Below are 13418 nucleotides of genomic sequence, written 5' to 3'. Positions count from 1 at the left end.
TCTACCCATCGCCCAGCTCTGTCCCCTACCACTCCACTGAAATTATGTCTAGAAGCTACTGTTTACCTTTTTCGCAGTAAATCATCAACATGTCCATATCAAGAACAATGCTGCATTTTGGAAACTGCTTCTTCTCTTTTTCCTGAGCTGTAGCTATCTGAGTGAGACAGAACTGGGCTCCAGTCCTGCTCTCTGGTTTCAGAGAAGCCCCCTCTCCATCTGTGTCGAGAAATGACACAGCCTGCTTGTTGCAAACATTTTATGAGACGATAGATGTCAAGACCTAGTTTTCTTACTCTTTTCCTACCAATTCTCTTTCCTGAGCATCCTTTATCCTCAACTTTTCTGGATAATTTCCTTGTTCCTGAACACTAGTCGCAGATATCTAAGACTTTGTACTACTTTGAGCAACACTCAATCCCTAAATTAAACGTAGGCATTTGAATGGCTATCATCACTCCTTCAATAATTCTACAGATTGCCGGTTAATCTTTCAGCTATTTTGAAGAACTTCTCAATAATTCTACAGATTGCCGGTTAATCTTTCAGCTATTTTGAAGAACTTCATATGCAGAGTCTCACTACTACGATTCAAGGCTCTCTCCCATCAAGCCCATTAAGGGTTTGATGTGATTTTCCAAGTTTTCCCAGGACTGCCCTGGTGGTTCAGAATCTGCCTGCAGTGCAGGAGACCCAGGTTCAATCCCTGAAGATCCCCTAGAGGAGGGAATGGCTATCCACTCCAGTATTCTTGCCTGGAGAATCCCCTGGACAGAGGAGCCTGGTGGGCTACAATCCCTGGGGTTGCAAACAATCAGACACAACTGCTCGCCTTTCACCGTTTCTCCCCCACCTGACCCCCTGCTGACCGTGGGCGCACACTCTTCTGCACCCCCCGTTCGTAGGCGTGTGTCCTGTTGTTTCCGCCTGTAGGTGGCCAGGGTTTTGCTTTCCCTTCCGCCTACCTAAGCAGTTGACCCCTTGCCCCTGTAACCTATCCTTAGGCATTCGGGGAGGGTCTCCAGGCGGCACAGCGTGGGGTGGGTGGGCCATACATTGTACTAATGCTTAACTTCCTTTACTGCTAGAATGTTCTCCAGAGACGGTACAGCAGTATACCAGAAGAGCTGCATGAAGTTCTTTATTTATCCCCATATTCACAAACTTTTTTTTTTTAATTGGCTTAAACCAAAACAAATTTATTGTCTCGCAGTTCTGGAGCTTAGGTCCAAAGTCAGGGTGTTGGTAGGTCCAAGCTTCCTGAGCCACCTGTAGGGGGATCTTCCTGGCATCCTCCAGCTTCTGTCCCCATGATCCTTGGCCCCCATGTTCCAGGCATCCCTGGGGTCTCTGCCCCTGAGGTCTCATGGGCGTCTTGCTTCTGTGTCTCTCTGCTTGTAAGAAGGACTCCAGTCCAGGGACTCCCTGGTGGTCCAGTGGTTAAGAATTCACCTTGCAATGCAGGGGACACGGGTTCCATTCCTGGTTGGGGAACTAAGATCCCACATGCCGGGAGCAGCTAAGGCCGTGCGCTGCGGCCACTGAAACCATGGGCCACAGTGGGAGCGCCTGTGAGCCACGGTGAAAGATCCCACGTGACGCAGAGAGGGTCCCAGGTGCTGCAGCTCAGACCCGATGGAGACACGGGAGGAAGAAAACATTCAGAAAGAGGCTCCAGGCCTGTTGGATCAAGACCCACCCTGAGGACCTCACCCTCACTTGACAAGGTCCAGTTCACAGGCCCCGGTGACGTGGGGACGTGTGCGTGGCCGTGACAGGTTATCTGCTCACCAACTCTTGGTGCGGTTACACTTAAGTTTATATGATGGTTGTAAAGTGACATCTCCTTATTTTTTTTTTCCTGATTTTTTTTCTCCTTTCCCTATTTTTTCTCATGACGAGAAATGTCATATGTTCTGTGTAGTGAGTTGAGGATGTCTTTAATTCATGAGAATGTCATGCTTTCTAGTCATGTAGATTTCTGTTGCTCCCAACTGTTTTCATAATTTTTCTATTTCCTGATTGATTTCTGTCTTTTACATTCAGTAAAATAACATTAAGTAGGATAAGTACATCATGTGATTACTGACACGGAAAAAGTAATTGATAAAATTTTGACATATAAGTTTGGTAAAGACTTTGTTTATTGTAGGCATAGAAAAATGCTATTAATGTTTAAGCAGATTTTATATCCCTCAATCTTTTTGGACTTTCATTAGTTTTAAGCCCGTCTGTTCTATCGGGATTTCTGTGGTTAGGATCGTGTCATCTGCCCGTAAGAATCTGCGAATTCTTTCAACTCCCCCCCTCCAAACCAGAATGAGTCTGCCACTCATGTCTTTTCTACCTCCCCCCACCCTCCCCGCTCTCCTTTTGTCTCACTGTGTTGTAAGGACCTTTGTTAAACAGTTGTCATGTTAATGAGAATGCTTGATTCTGATTTTAAGTTTTTTCCACCAAGTGTGAAATCTGCTCAATGTTTTGGGAATGTGGCCACATTGAAGATGTTTTCTTCTACTCTGAGTTTTCTGAAAGAGCTTAGGTGGAGGGTGTTGCAGGAAGGGGGACCCCTTCAGGGCCCGAACCTGGGCTCTTGTCTTAACACTCAGAAATGAATTGTCCAAGGAGACACACGTGCTTACAAAGCAGAGAGTTTATTGGGAAAGGGCGCCCGGTGGAGCGCGGGAGAGTGAGGGAACCCAGGAGGACTGCTCTGCCACGTGGCTCGCAGTCTCGGGTTTTCTAGTGATGGGATTAGTTTCCGGGTTGTCCTTAGCCAATCATCCTGACTCAGAGTGCTTCCTGGTGGCACACGCCTTGTTCAGCCGAGATGGATGCCAGCGAGAAGGATTCTGGGAGGTGGTCGGCATGTGGTGTCTCCTTTTGACTTTTCCTGAACTCTTCCGGTTGGTGGAGGCTTACTACTTCCGTGTTCCTTTCCAGGACCTTCTATCGTAAAACAACTCATGCAAATGGTGACCATGGTGCCTGGCCAGGGTGGGTGGTTTCAGTCAGCGTGCATCCCCTAACAGTGACGTGCTCAGAGGGCCATTTCTTTGGGGTGGCTCTGGCCACTGCATCTGGAGGGTCCAGTGAGGGTTTTCTGCAGGGGCCCACGTCCTAGAGGCAGCAGCCTGTGTCAGGAGGGTGGGTGGTGGTGGAGACAAGGGCAATGAGTCATTGGAGAATGGCTTAAAGGGAGACTGGTGGGGGTTGGTGATAGACAGGGCAGGAGGAGGATGGCCGGGAAGGTCCAGGATGTCTGCTCGCTCTTGGTTTGCATGGCTGGATGGACACCACTATTGGGGCAGGGGACACGGTAAGAGGTGCTGACTGCCCTAAGTCACACTGACATGCCTTCCAGATGCTCAGCATAGGATGCTGCATAGACGATGCACAGAGGCACCCAAAGCAGAGGAGGATCTGGCTCAGTCTAGACTCGGGCTTCAGTGAAAGCGGATGGGTAGGGACCCCTGGGAAGCCAGTGTGAACTTTAGGATTTTAGATGTTCTAGGGGGAAGGAAACAGAACAGCAGAAACAGAAGCCGTGATCAGACACAGTGAGAAATGACCAGGAAAGATCAGAATACCCAGTTTTCAGAAGTGATGGTCTTGCAGGGGAAACTGAAGCGGCTCCCATTCAGGCAGAAACGTTTTTTCCTAAGGGCTAAACAGTGCATCGAAAGTGTAGCGGTTGTACCTAAGTGTCTAGATAAGTGAATCATTACAAACTCCTCAGAGTTTAGTAACAAACACAAACTATTAAGAAGTGAATATATTTTAGGCACTTGAATTATAACTCCATACATCCACCACCATAACTGGAGTCAGTGAGCCACTGAATGCAATGAGCTATTTTGCCTTTGAAGTTTTCCAGAATGGATTATGTCTCTGTAAAGTAACACGTGTTCTTGAGAAACCTTGAATCGTGCAAAATCATCTGCTGAAAATAGCAAGCATTTGGGGAAATGCAGTGTTGGGATCGAATACTCAAAACCTTGGAATCTTTGTAACCAGAGCACGAGGTGCTCAGTCACTCAGTCGTGTCCGACTCTCTGTGACCCCACAGACTGTAGCCCACCAGGCTCCTCTGTCCATGGGATTCTCCAGACAAGAGTACCGGAGTCGGTTGCCATGCCCTCCTCCAGGGGACCTTCCTGACCCAGGGGTTGAGCCTGCATCTCTTATGTCTCCTGCATCGGCAGACAGGTTCTTTACCACTAGCACCATCTGGGAAGCCCAGAGCACTAACCCTTCACAACCCCTCTGCCCAAACTCAGTCCTAGTAAACAAACCCTTGTGTGGAGAAACGCGTGTTAAATTCCTAATACATGAAACGCTGCGGTGTGCACGGAACTTCACTGTAATGAAGAGAAAGGCGACGGCAACCTGGTGGGCGAGCGGGGGGGTGGAGTGGGGAGGCTGGCCCTGCAGGCGCGGACAGAGGTGGGTGGCCTCGGGGCGGCGTGCTGGGCCGTCTCTGCCCATTTCCTCTGACAAAGATCCAGGAGGCCCCTGTGACGTAGACGCTTTCACAGCTGAACACGTGACCAAACAGGACCAAGAGGGACCGCGTGGGGTCAGACGGCGTCGTTTACAGAGGAGCGCGCCTGCATCCTGCCCTGCTCTCCCGGGTCCATGTCCAGCGCGGGGACTTGGAATCGCCGTGTGCTGGGGACGTTTGCCGGGGCCCACTGCAGCTTTTATGTTATGTTCCCACGTCATCAGTCCCAGCTCCGTCGGAGAACCTGCATTTTATAAAACATGTGCCCCCAGCAAACCAGCTGTGTTTCACAGGCAGCTTGCAAGTGTCTAGACACCGTTTGCTTGTGTAGAGGCCAGGTGGTGGGGGATGCTGGCAGCGTGTCTTCTGGAAAGAGAAGCTGACCTTGACCCACCCTGCCTGCAGACTGTGCGTGAGCAACACCCGCTCTGGCTCCTCTAGCTGTAGATCTTCTTGTAAGTGTGAGGGGCGTTTGTGTCTGTTATTTATGATCCGGTTGAGTTTATCCTAATTATCTGAGGGATGCGTGTGGTTCTTTCCAGACGCAGCGCTCATCTCTTATGTAAAATCAACTTCCGATTCCTCGATCGTGACAAACATGAGCCAAAATTCTTCCAAAAGCTGAAAATAATATCCAGAATTAAAGTCCTTCCGAAGACAGCAGCTAGAAGAGTGGAAAGCAGATCCCTAAAGCAAACGTTCCCTGAGGAAGAGACGCCAAGCTCTTCCAGTTTTTAATCAGGTGCATTTCCTAGTCTTGTAATTTATTTCCTCCTTTTGTTTTTCCTTGAGTGGAAAAAATTAACACCTTAAAGCAGAAAGGTATGCTGTAGGTTAATTGAATTATAGCAAAGAAGTCAGAAGCTGCCAGCTCTTCTGAATTGCAGTTACAGGAAATAAGCTTTGCATCCTTCTACGCAAAACCTGGGTTCTTTGATTCCCTGCCGTGTGTCACGTTTTCTGCTTCTTTGTGTTTCTTCCGTGAAGAAATTTTGAGCAACTGAGGGGGATAGTTGAGAAGGAAAGATGTGCTGTGTGTGACTCGGGGTCTGAGACCAATGGCCCCTCCGGAGGACAGCCTTTCTCCTGTGACACGGAGTTGACCTGCTTCAGCTCTGACGGTAGACTCACTCCCCTCTGAGGCTGTGCCACCGATGAGCGTGTTGTCTGCGGTCTAGTCGCCAAGTTCCGTCCGCAGCTCGGTCAAATCATGTTCTTTACTTCCTCAGGAAGTTAATACTTACAGTCTTTGGATTTATAAGTAGTGGTCTCAGTTCTTGTGAATTGAACCCTGTGTGCAAGATACGGGTGTCAGTCCAAACAAAGCTGTGCCCCGACCCCGTGGCCCACAGCATAGCACAGAAAGATGAGCAACCTTCAAAATGTCTGGATATTCCTGCAATGACATAATTGGGAAAGGGGGTTTTAATCAACACGTGGAGCTGTGACACCTGCCTGCGGACAGGCGTTCCGAGGGCAGTAAACCGAGGCCGATAACACGGGTGGTAACAGGGCTTTGCCCGTATTGCGTGGTGAGGTGAGTCGTGGTTAGAAAGCGCCTGTGGACGTTTAGCAGATTCAGAGAGACGCGCTCATCGGGGAGACAGAGCCGCAGGCCTACGGCTGCACGAAGCTCCGTGAGTCTTCGAGGGAAAGCTGATGGGGGGGAGGGGTCCCTCCGAGCAGAGGTTGGGGGAGACGGTGTGTTGAGGACGAGCCTTGAGGTCAGACGCGTCCAGGGCTTATGAAGTGGGTAGGGTGACCGAGTCCAGGGGAAGTAGCTCCCGGGAGGCATTCTCAGGGCACAGCTTAGGCGCGGCCGCTTCCTGTCGTCCTAATGAGAAGGAAAAGAGAGAATTGTTTCTGAAACTCCTATCTGGGGACTTCCCCGATGATCCAGTGGTTAAGACTGTGCTCCCAATGCAGGGGGCGCAGGTTTGACCCTTGCTGGGGGAGCTAGATCCAACAGGGCACACAGCTTGACCTAAAAAAAAAAAATTCCAGTCTGCTCCCCCCAGTGGCTTTCCCAGGGAAGTTTGGGAAAGAGCAGGTGGGGAAGGCTGGAAGCAGACACCCAGGGGAGTGACACAAATCCCTTACCACGGCATCAGGAGCAATTATTGTATGAATTCCCTTATTGTTTCTTTTAAATTTCTTTATTTTTTAACTGAAGGATAATTGCATTACAGAATCGTGTTGGTTTCTGCCAAACACCAACAGGAATCAGCCATAGGTATACATATGTCCCCTCCCTCTCAAATTGCTTTTATTTTGCTGCTTTCTCCTGAAATTGCTGCACCGATTAAGCTGTTCTTGGCAAAGCACAGCGGCTGTGGCTGAGATTTCAAACTGGTGGACATGCTGTGCTAACCAGGAAGCAGAACGCCGTGAGGTGGAGTTAGCCCACCGTGTCCGGTCCAAGGCGGTGGGTGCGATGCTAATGGTGTAGGTTTGGTTTTTTTAAAACCATATCGTTACAAAACTGCTGGGGACGCTTTGTGAACAATTAGATGCTTGTGGCCACAGATCTGGAGAGAGGCTGTGCTCTCGGAGACTCAGGAGGGCAGCCTGGACGCGAGGAACAGGGAATCCTCCATGGCTTCGTGGTCGAGCTGTGTGGCCTCCTGGCTGAGTCCTCGCCGTGTTACATTTCTTCGGGGGAGGCGCTCCCCAGGGTGCAAGGAGGTCGGTTTCAAAATGACAAGAGCAGCGTCTCCAAGAAAAAGATGCCTAGAAACAGTATCAACAGCGACTTTAAGAATCCCTTTCTTAGCAGCCGCTTTGCAGCCTCCCGGGTGAGAGGACGGACCAGGACACTGGATGTGGTGGTGGGACCAGTGCCCACCGCCCCGAGCTGCCCGCCCCCTTGGCTGCACGCCAGTGGCTCGCTCAGGACGGACAGGCTGGCAGCAGAGCAGGTGACCAGCCTCGGCGAGCTGGCCACCCCGTGGAAAGAGCAGGCCCTATATTAAGCAATGACCCCAGGGCGCTTGATTAAGTCAGTTACTAAACGCGGTTCTGACTTACTCTGCCCTGAGGAAGCAGGGCCGTGCCCTCGCTACACCCCCCCATCTTTGGGGTGATGCCCGCCGAGAACCGGCCTGAATGTTTACAAACGTCTCTTGGAGGTTCACTCTGTGCCACGTGGAGGAGTCAGAGCCTACATGCCTGAGGGGAAGGCTGCGTGGCTCCCCGGCACAGCTGACCTCCCTTCCCAAGAGGGGACATGCTCTCCCGCCTGCGGCAAGCCTTCTCCAGAGTCTACGGGGCATTGCTAGTAAGTACCCCGGCTTGCGTCATGAAGGAGCCCTCGGGAGGGGCCACGGCTCTCTTTTCAAAACGATGCCCAGTCCTATTTGGGAGCCAAACCGGCCGGTCACTTAGGGTGATGGATTTTCAAAGGCATGCATGACGTTTGTAACCCTTTTTGCCACCTCTTCTTATTTTATCTGATATGAAACTGAGAGCCTGATTTCTGAAACAGTCACTTTTCTCATTTTATCTCCGTTTGGGCCCAGTCTCATTCCCCATTATTTCTGCTCGCCTTTCCACTTTCCCTCGCCAGAGTGCCCGTCCTGCGGAGCGTTCGCCCTCTGTCCCATTGCTTGATCTTGTTCGCAACCTCGCTCATGCCCGGGTGCTCCTGTGTGCCTGCTCCCGGGCTGCGTGCTTGCAGGGGGCGTCCCGTGGTGTCACTCCAGTGAGGGTGACTTCAGTCTGTCTAGAGCTTGAGCATCTGGTCGGGGGAGCTGTGTTCACTTCTCTGTTTCTCCCGTACTTCTCTCTACTTTCCTGTTTTATCCTACTTTTCTCCTCTCCTCCCTGCGCTCCCTTCCCTAAGACGGCAGGTCCTGGGGGGTAACTGTCAGCTGGTCTGGGCCTGGTCTGGGGGCTTGGTCTCCAGGACCCTCACACCTGCCTCTCCAGTTCCTCCTCTCACATGTCGTTTGCTGTAAGTGCTTCTCGGCTCATTTGTGGTTCTCTGTCCTGTTATGGTCCCAGATAAAGGGGATGGTTTCACTGGTCAGCACAGCTTCCTGGAGCACCTTGAATGCTGCAGGGTCCTGTGGCCTGGGCAGCTTCCTCCCCGCCTCCCGTGGTGGCCTGGGCGGCTTCCTCCCTGCCTCCCATGGTGGCCTGGGCGGCTTCCTCCCCGCCTCCCGTGGTTCTTGCTCTTCTAATCTGTGAATAAGTGGACTTCCCTGGTGGCTCAGCGGTAATGAATCCACCTGTCCGTGCAGGAGATGCAGGTTCAATCCCTGGGTCAGAGAGATCCCCCGGAGAAGGAAATGACCACCCACTCCAGTATTCTTGCCTGGGAAATCTCATGGACAGAGGAGCCTGGTAGGCTACTGTCCATGGGGTCGCAAAGAGTCAGACATGACTTAGCATGCAAAACGCAAAACACACATGACTGTCACGTCAGAGCTGCATACACGCCTGTCACGACAGACGACAGGCTTCCCACTGGCGATGCCTGGATCTTATTATGTGTAAAGCCACCAAGAAAACACATAAACGATGCTGTTGATAATCATCGATACTGAACACTGTTTATAACCAAGTGAACCCCTATTTATTTAATGTTTTCAACTAACGTTCTTTATAAAACACAGCCATGGAGATGGGCAAGTCAAGTGGGAAGGCTTGTGAGCATCCGTCCACAGCAGGAATGTTCAGAGAGCAGGGAAAGGGCCACTCGTGTCTCCCCACACCACGTGTAGTGTGTCTTCACACGTCCGAGATGAGGACTGGCCGTGGAAAGGAGCAGTGTCTACTCTGTAGGGCCTGTGCTCCCATTTTACAGATGAAAAGGTGGAGGTTTCTCCAGAGGAGGTGAGTCGCTCGGTTACCCAGATGGTGGTGAAACCAGAGTGCAGCTCACACAGGCAAACTGCAGGGCAGAGACCCCCCCACCCCTGCCCAGGCAGCCCAGCCCCAGTGACAAGCCCCCACCTCCCACAGAGAAGGGAGCTATGCCCACACGCCCAGTGACACTGCCTCCAGGGGTGGGGCGCCGGGCTGCCTGTGCCACTGACGCTGGGCAGGTGTCTGTCTTTAGAGGGTCTGAGGCCGTCAGAGCCGTCCATGGCCGTCACCACATAATACAGCATCCGGGCTCGTCAGCGTCTGCTTTCCCCACACACCGGGGCCCCGGTGGCCTTCTGCACCAGCGGATCTGTCTGCACATTAGACCTGTGGCTGGGGTGGGCCGCATCCCGGAGCAGACCCGGGGAAGAGCTCTGCTCTGGGTGCTTCCTGAACGTGCGTGACAGCCTCCGGGCACGGCTGCCAGCGATGGAGCTGATGACAGGCCCAGGATGTGAGGTGACCACGGGCGGGAGGGGTCCCTGACCCGGGCTGTTGCGTGCGTGGGGCAGGGCTGTCCGGTGTCTCACCTTTATCCTCCCCCTCCACTCGGGCCTTCCCTGGACTGGGCACCTCCCGAGACCCAGAGAGGGACGTGCTCAGGACTCCAGGCTCTGCCAGCTGGACCAGGGCTGCAGAGGTGCTGGTGGTCCCGCCCCAACTGCCCGTCAGTCAGCCTGGAGGCTCAGGACCAACTTGGCACTGGCCTCCCCGGTCACCACCTCTCTCTGCAGCAGGGGGCGTCCTCCAGAGCAGGTGGACACCCACCGTCCCAGCACCCTGCCCGGGGCCTGGGCTCAGCCCCTGGCAGTGAGGGCCTGGAAGGTACCAGCTCCCTGAGCTATGAGTGGATGGTTCCTTTAGAGGTATCAAATATGTGTTTAGGAATTATGCGGGGAGCTTATTTAAATGAACTTATTTATAAAACACGTATGGATGTGAGAGTTGGACTGTGAAGAAAGATGAGCGCTGAAGAATTGATGCTTTTGAACTGTGGTGTTGGAGAAGACTCTTGAGAGTCCCTTGGACTGCAAGGAGATCCAACCAGTCCATCCTAAAGGAGATCAGTCCTGGGTGTTCATTGGAAGGAATGATGCTAAAGCTGAAACTCCAGTACTTTGGCCACCTCATGTGAAGAGTTGACTCATTGAAAAAGACTCTGATGCTGGGAGGGATTGGGGGCAGGAGGAGAAGGGGACGACAGAGGATGAGATGGCTGGATGGCATCACCGACTCGATGGACGTGAGTCTGAGTAAACTCCGGGAGTTGGTGATGGACAGGGAGGCCTGGCATGCTGCGATTCATGGCGTCACAAAGAGTCGGACACAACTGAGCGACTGAACTGAACTGAACTGATTTATAAAACAGACCTACAGACATGGAAAACAAGCTTACAGTTATTGAAGGAGAAAGGAGCAGAGGGGGATAAATTTGAAGGTTGGGATTAATATCGGTGCTGTGCTCAGTCACTCAGTTGTGTCTGACTCTTTGTGACCCCATGGACTGTAGCCCGCCAGGCTCCTCTGTCCATGGGATTTCCCAGGCAAGAATACTGCAGTGGGTTGCCATTCCCTTCTCCAGGGGATCTTCCTGACCCAGGGATTGAACCGGCATCTCTTGTGTCTCCTGCATTGGCAGGCGGGTGGTTTATCACTGAGCCTCCTGGGAAGCCCATAACACACACACACTACTATATATAAGATGGGCTTCCCTGGCAGCTCAGCTGGTGAAGAGCCTGCCTGCCCATGCAGGAGACACAAGAGATGCAGGTTCAACCCCTGGGTCAGGAAGACCCCCTGGAGAAGGGATAGGCTACCCACTCCAGTATTCTTGGGCTTTGCTGGTGGCTCAGCTGGTGAAGAATGTGCCTGCAATGCAGAAGACCTGGGTTCGATCCCTGGGTCAGGAAGATCCCCTGGAGGAGGGCATGGCAGCCCACTCCAGTATTCTTGCCTGGAGAATCCCATGGACAGAGGAGCCTGGTGGTCACAAAGTGTCAAACGTGACTGAGCGACTGAGCACATATGTAAGATAGATAACCAACAAAGATCTATTGTATGGCACAGGGAACTCCACTCAGGATTTCATGATAACCTACAAGGGGAAAAAATCTGACGAAGAATAAATACATATGCATGTATAGCTGAATCACAGTGCTGCGTGTCTGAAACTGAGGTAATATTGTAAATCAAGTGTGCTTCAGGTTTTAAAAATGGATGTTGGATGTTGTCCGACACCTTTTAGCCCCCAAGAATATGGGGATAAGGGAATGCACATGGCTCCTAGCAGCTGAAGCGGTCGTATCTGCCACCCGCAGCTCTCCCGCAGGGTCTGGGAGGGGAGGGCACAGCGGGAAGGGCCTGCCCGGGAGGCGCCCTGGGGAACTGCCGTGACGCTGGCCGGCCTCAGCCTCCTCTGCATCCTCTGCTTTACCTGCTCATCCAAGTAGATGGGGGTGGGTGTTCCCACGGCGCCCATTAGTGTTGCCCTTTTCCTCATCAGACGGAGGGGACGCATGCAGTCTGTGTCGGAGGTCTGAGTCGGAGATTTCCCTGAAAACCTCACGATCTCTGTTCTCAACCCCAGGTGCCCAAGTCTGAGTGTCTCTTCCTCTGAATTCAGGTGTGAGTTCTGTTTGCAGAAGGGGAACCACTCCTCCCGCAGCAGGAGAGATGGTGTAAATGCACACGGAGGCGGGAGGGACTGGGGTGGGGAGACCAGTGGGTTTGTGGCATGAAGCCTTAGGAGCGGCCGCCTTTCTGCCCAGAGTGGAGTCTGGGGATGGCTCTGATGCCGGCAGGTCTTGTGAGGGGCACAGAGGAAGATGCTGCCCTCGGGTGGAGCCGGCTTCCCTTGCAGTGGTTCCGGGCGTTAGGACCGAAGAAGGTGAGAGCTGCGTCTGCTCACCTGAAGCTCTCGTCTCCATCCTGACACCCCCGTGGAGGCCGGCCGGGCAGAGCCCCTTTCTCAGGAAACGTGGGTCATTGGACAGGAACAGCCGAGGTGAGCAGCAGCCCGTCTGGCAGCTGCTTCTTGGAGAAACAGGGATCGGGGGTGCTGCGAGTGTGAGCCACGGGATGCTGGGAGATGCTGCCCCGTGGGCAGAGGGGCCCTGTCTGCTCAGAAAGAGCTGAGCCCCGTGAATGCTGGGGGATTGCACCCTGAGCTGGCGATGGAGAGTGACAGTGCGCGGCGGTATCTGGAGGCACTGGCGCCCATGGGGGCCTCCTTGGTGTTCCCAGAGCCTTAGCTCCCCGACCCGCGAGCTCTTCTTCAGGAAGACATGCAGAGGAGGGGGCCGGAAGGGTCTGGGCCTGGGGAGGTGGGCACTCTCTGTGCAGGAGGTCGGGGTCTGCAGGGGGACAGGGTGCCCTCAGGACCCCCGGGGCTGTCCCAGGGGCTGGACTGGGCACTTGGCCTGGGGTCCCTCCTTCCTGGAGTGGCAAGACCAGTGACGTCCTTGCCCTTCACACCACACATCTCTGTCTGCCTGGCAGGTCGGGTCATCTTCCTCGGCCTTTGGCCTCCACCTCGAAGGGGTTCCCTCTGCATCATGAGCCCTTAGCTGCTTCCTCAGGCCCAGGTTCTGTCGATGACTGTGACTTCCTGGGACTCATGTGTGCGTGGGTGTGCAGGTGTGTGCAGCTGTGTCCATGCAGGTGTGCAGTGGGGACCCACAACTCACACTCCCTGGACCCCTGATCCCTGTGCTGGTCCACACCCTCCCCACGTTTCACTTCCAACCTCTCTCTTGCTGCTTTCGTGACAAATACGTTCTCACCCCAGCACGTGCTGCTGTGTGCTAAGTAGCTTTGGTCGTGTCCTACTCTTGGCAACCCTGTGGACTGCAGCCCGCCAGGCTCCTCTGTCCATGGGGATTCTCCAGGCAAGAACACTGGAGTGGGCTGCCATGCCCTCCTCCAGGGGATCTTCCTGAGCCAGGGATCAAACCCGAGTCTCTTACGTCTGCCTGCACTGGCAGGTGGGTTCTTTAACACTAGCGCCTCCTGGGACGCCTTCACCCCAGGTCTCGCCCTAACTCAC

General features: G+C 53.3%; 1 protein-coding gene across 4 annotated transcripts in view; it reads left to right on the top strand.

Moving 5' to 3' along the window:
• Window positions 1-13418, top strand: part of RPS6KA2 (ribosomal protein S6 kinase A2) — a 334507-nt gene that overhangs the window by 104055 nt on the left and 217034 nt on the right. Inside the window, exon 1 of one of the 4 annotated variants that reach the window (XM_061428536.1) lies at window positions 7489-7781. The exons of the other annotated variants lie outside the window; for them this stretch is intronic. Within the exon in view, the coding sequence (XP_061284520.1) occupies window positions 7731-7781 (51 nt within the window). The 5' untranslated portion in view covers window positions 7489-7730. Of the gene's footprint in view, window positions 1-7488; window positions 7782-13418 lie in introns of those variants that run through there. 4 annotated transcript variants of the gene reach the window in all.

Source organism: Bos javanicus, chromosome 9, assembly GCF_032452875.1.
Source record: "Bos javanicus breed banteng chromosome 9, ARS-OSU_banteng_1.0, whole genome shotgun sequence".
NCBI lineage: Eukaryota > Metazoa > Chordata > Mammalia > Artiodactyla > Bovidae > Bos > Bos javanicus.
Note: the sequence above shows the minus strand (reverse complement) of the source record. Positions and strands in the feature narration are given on the sequence as shown.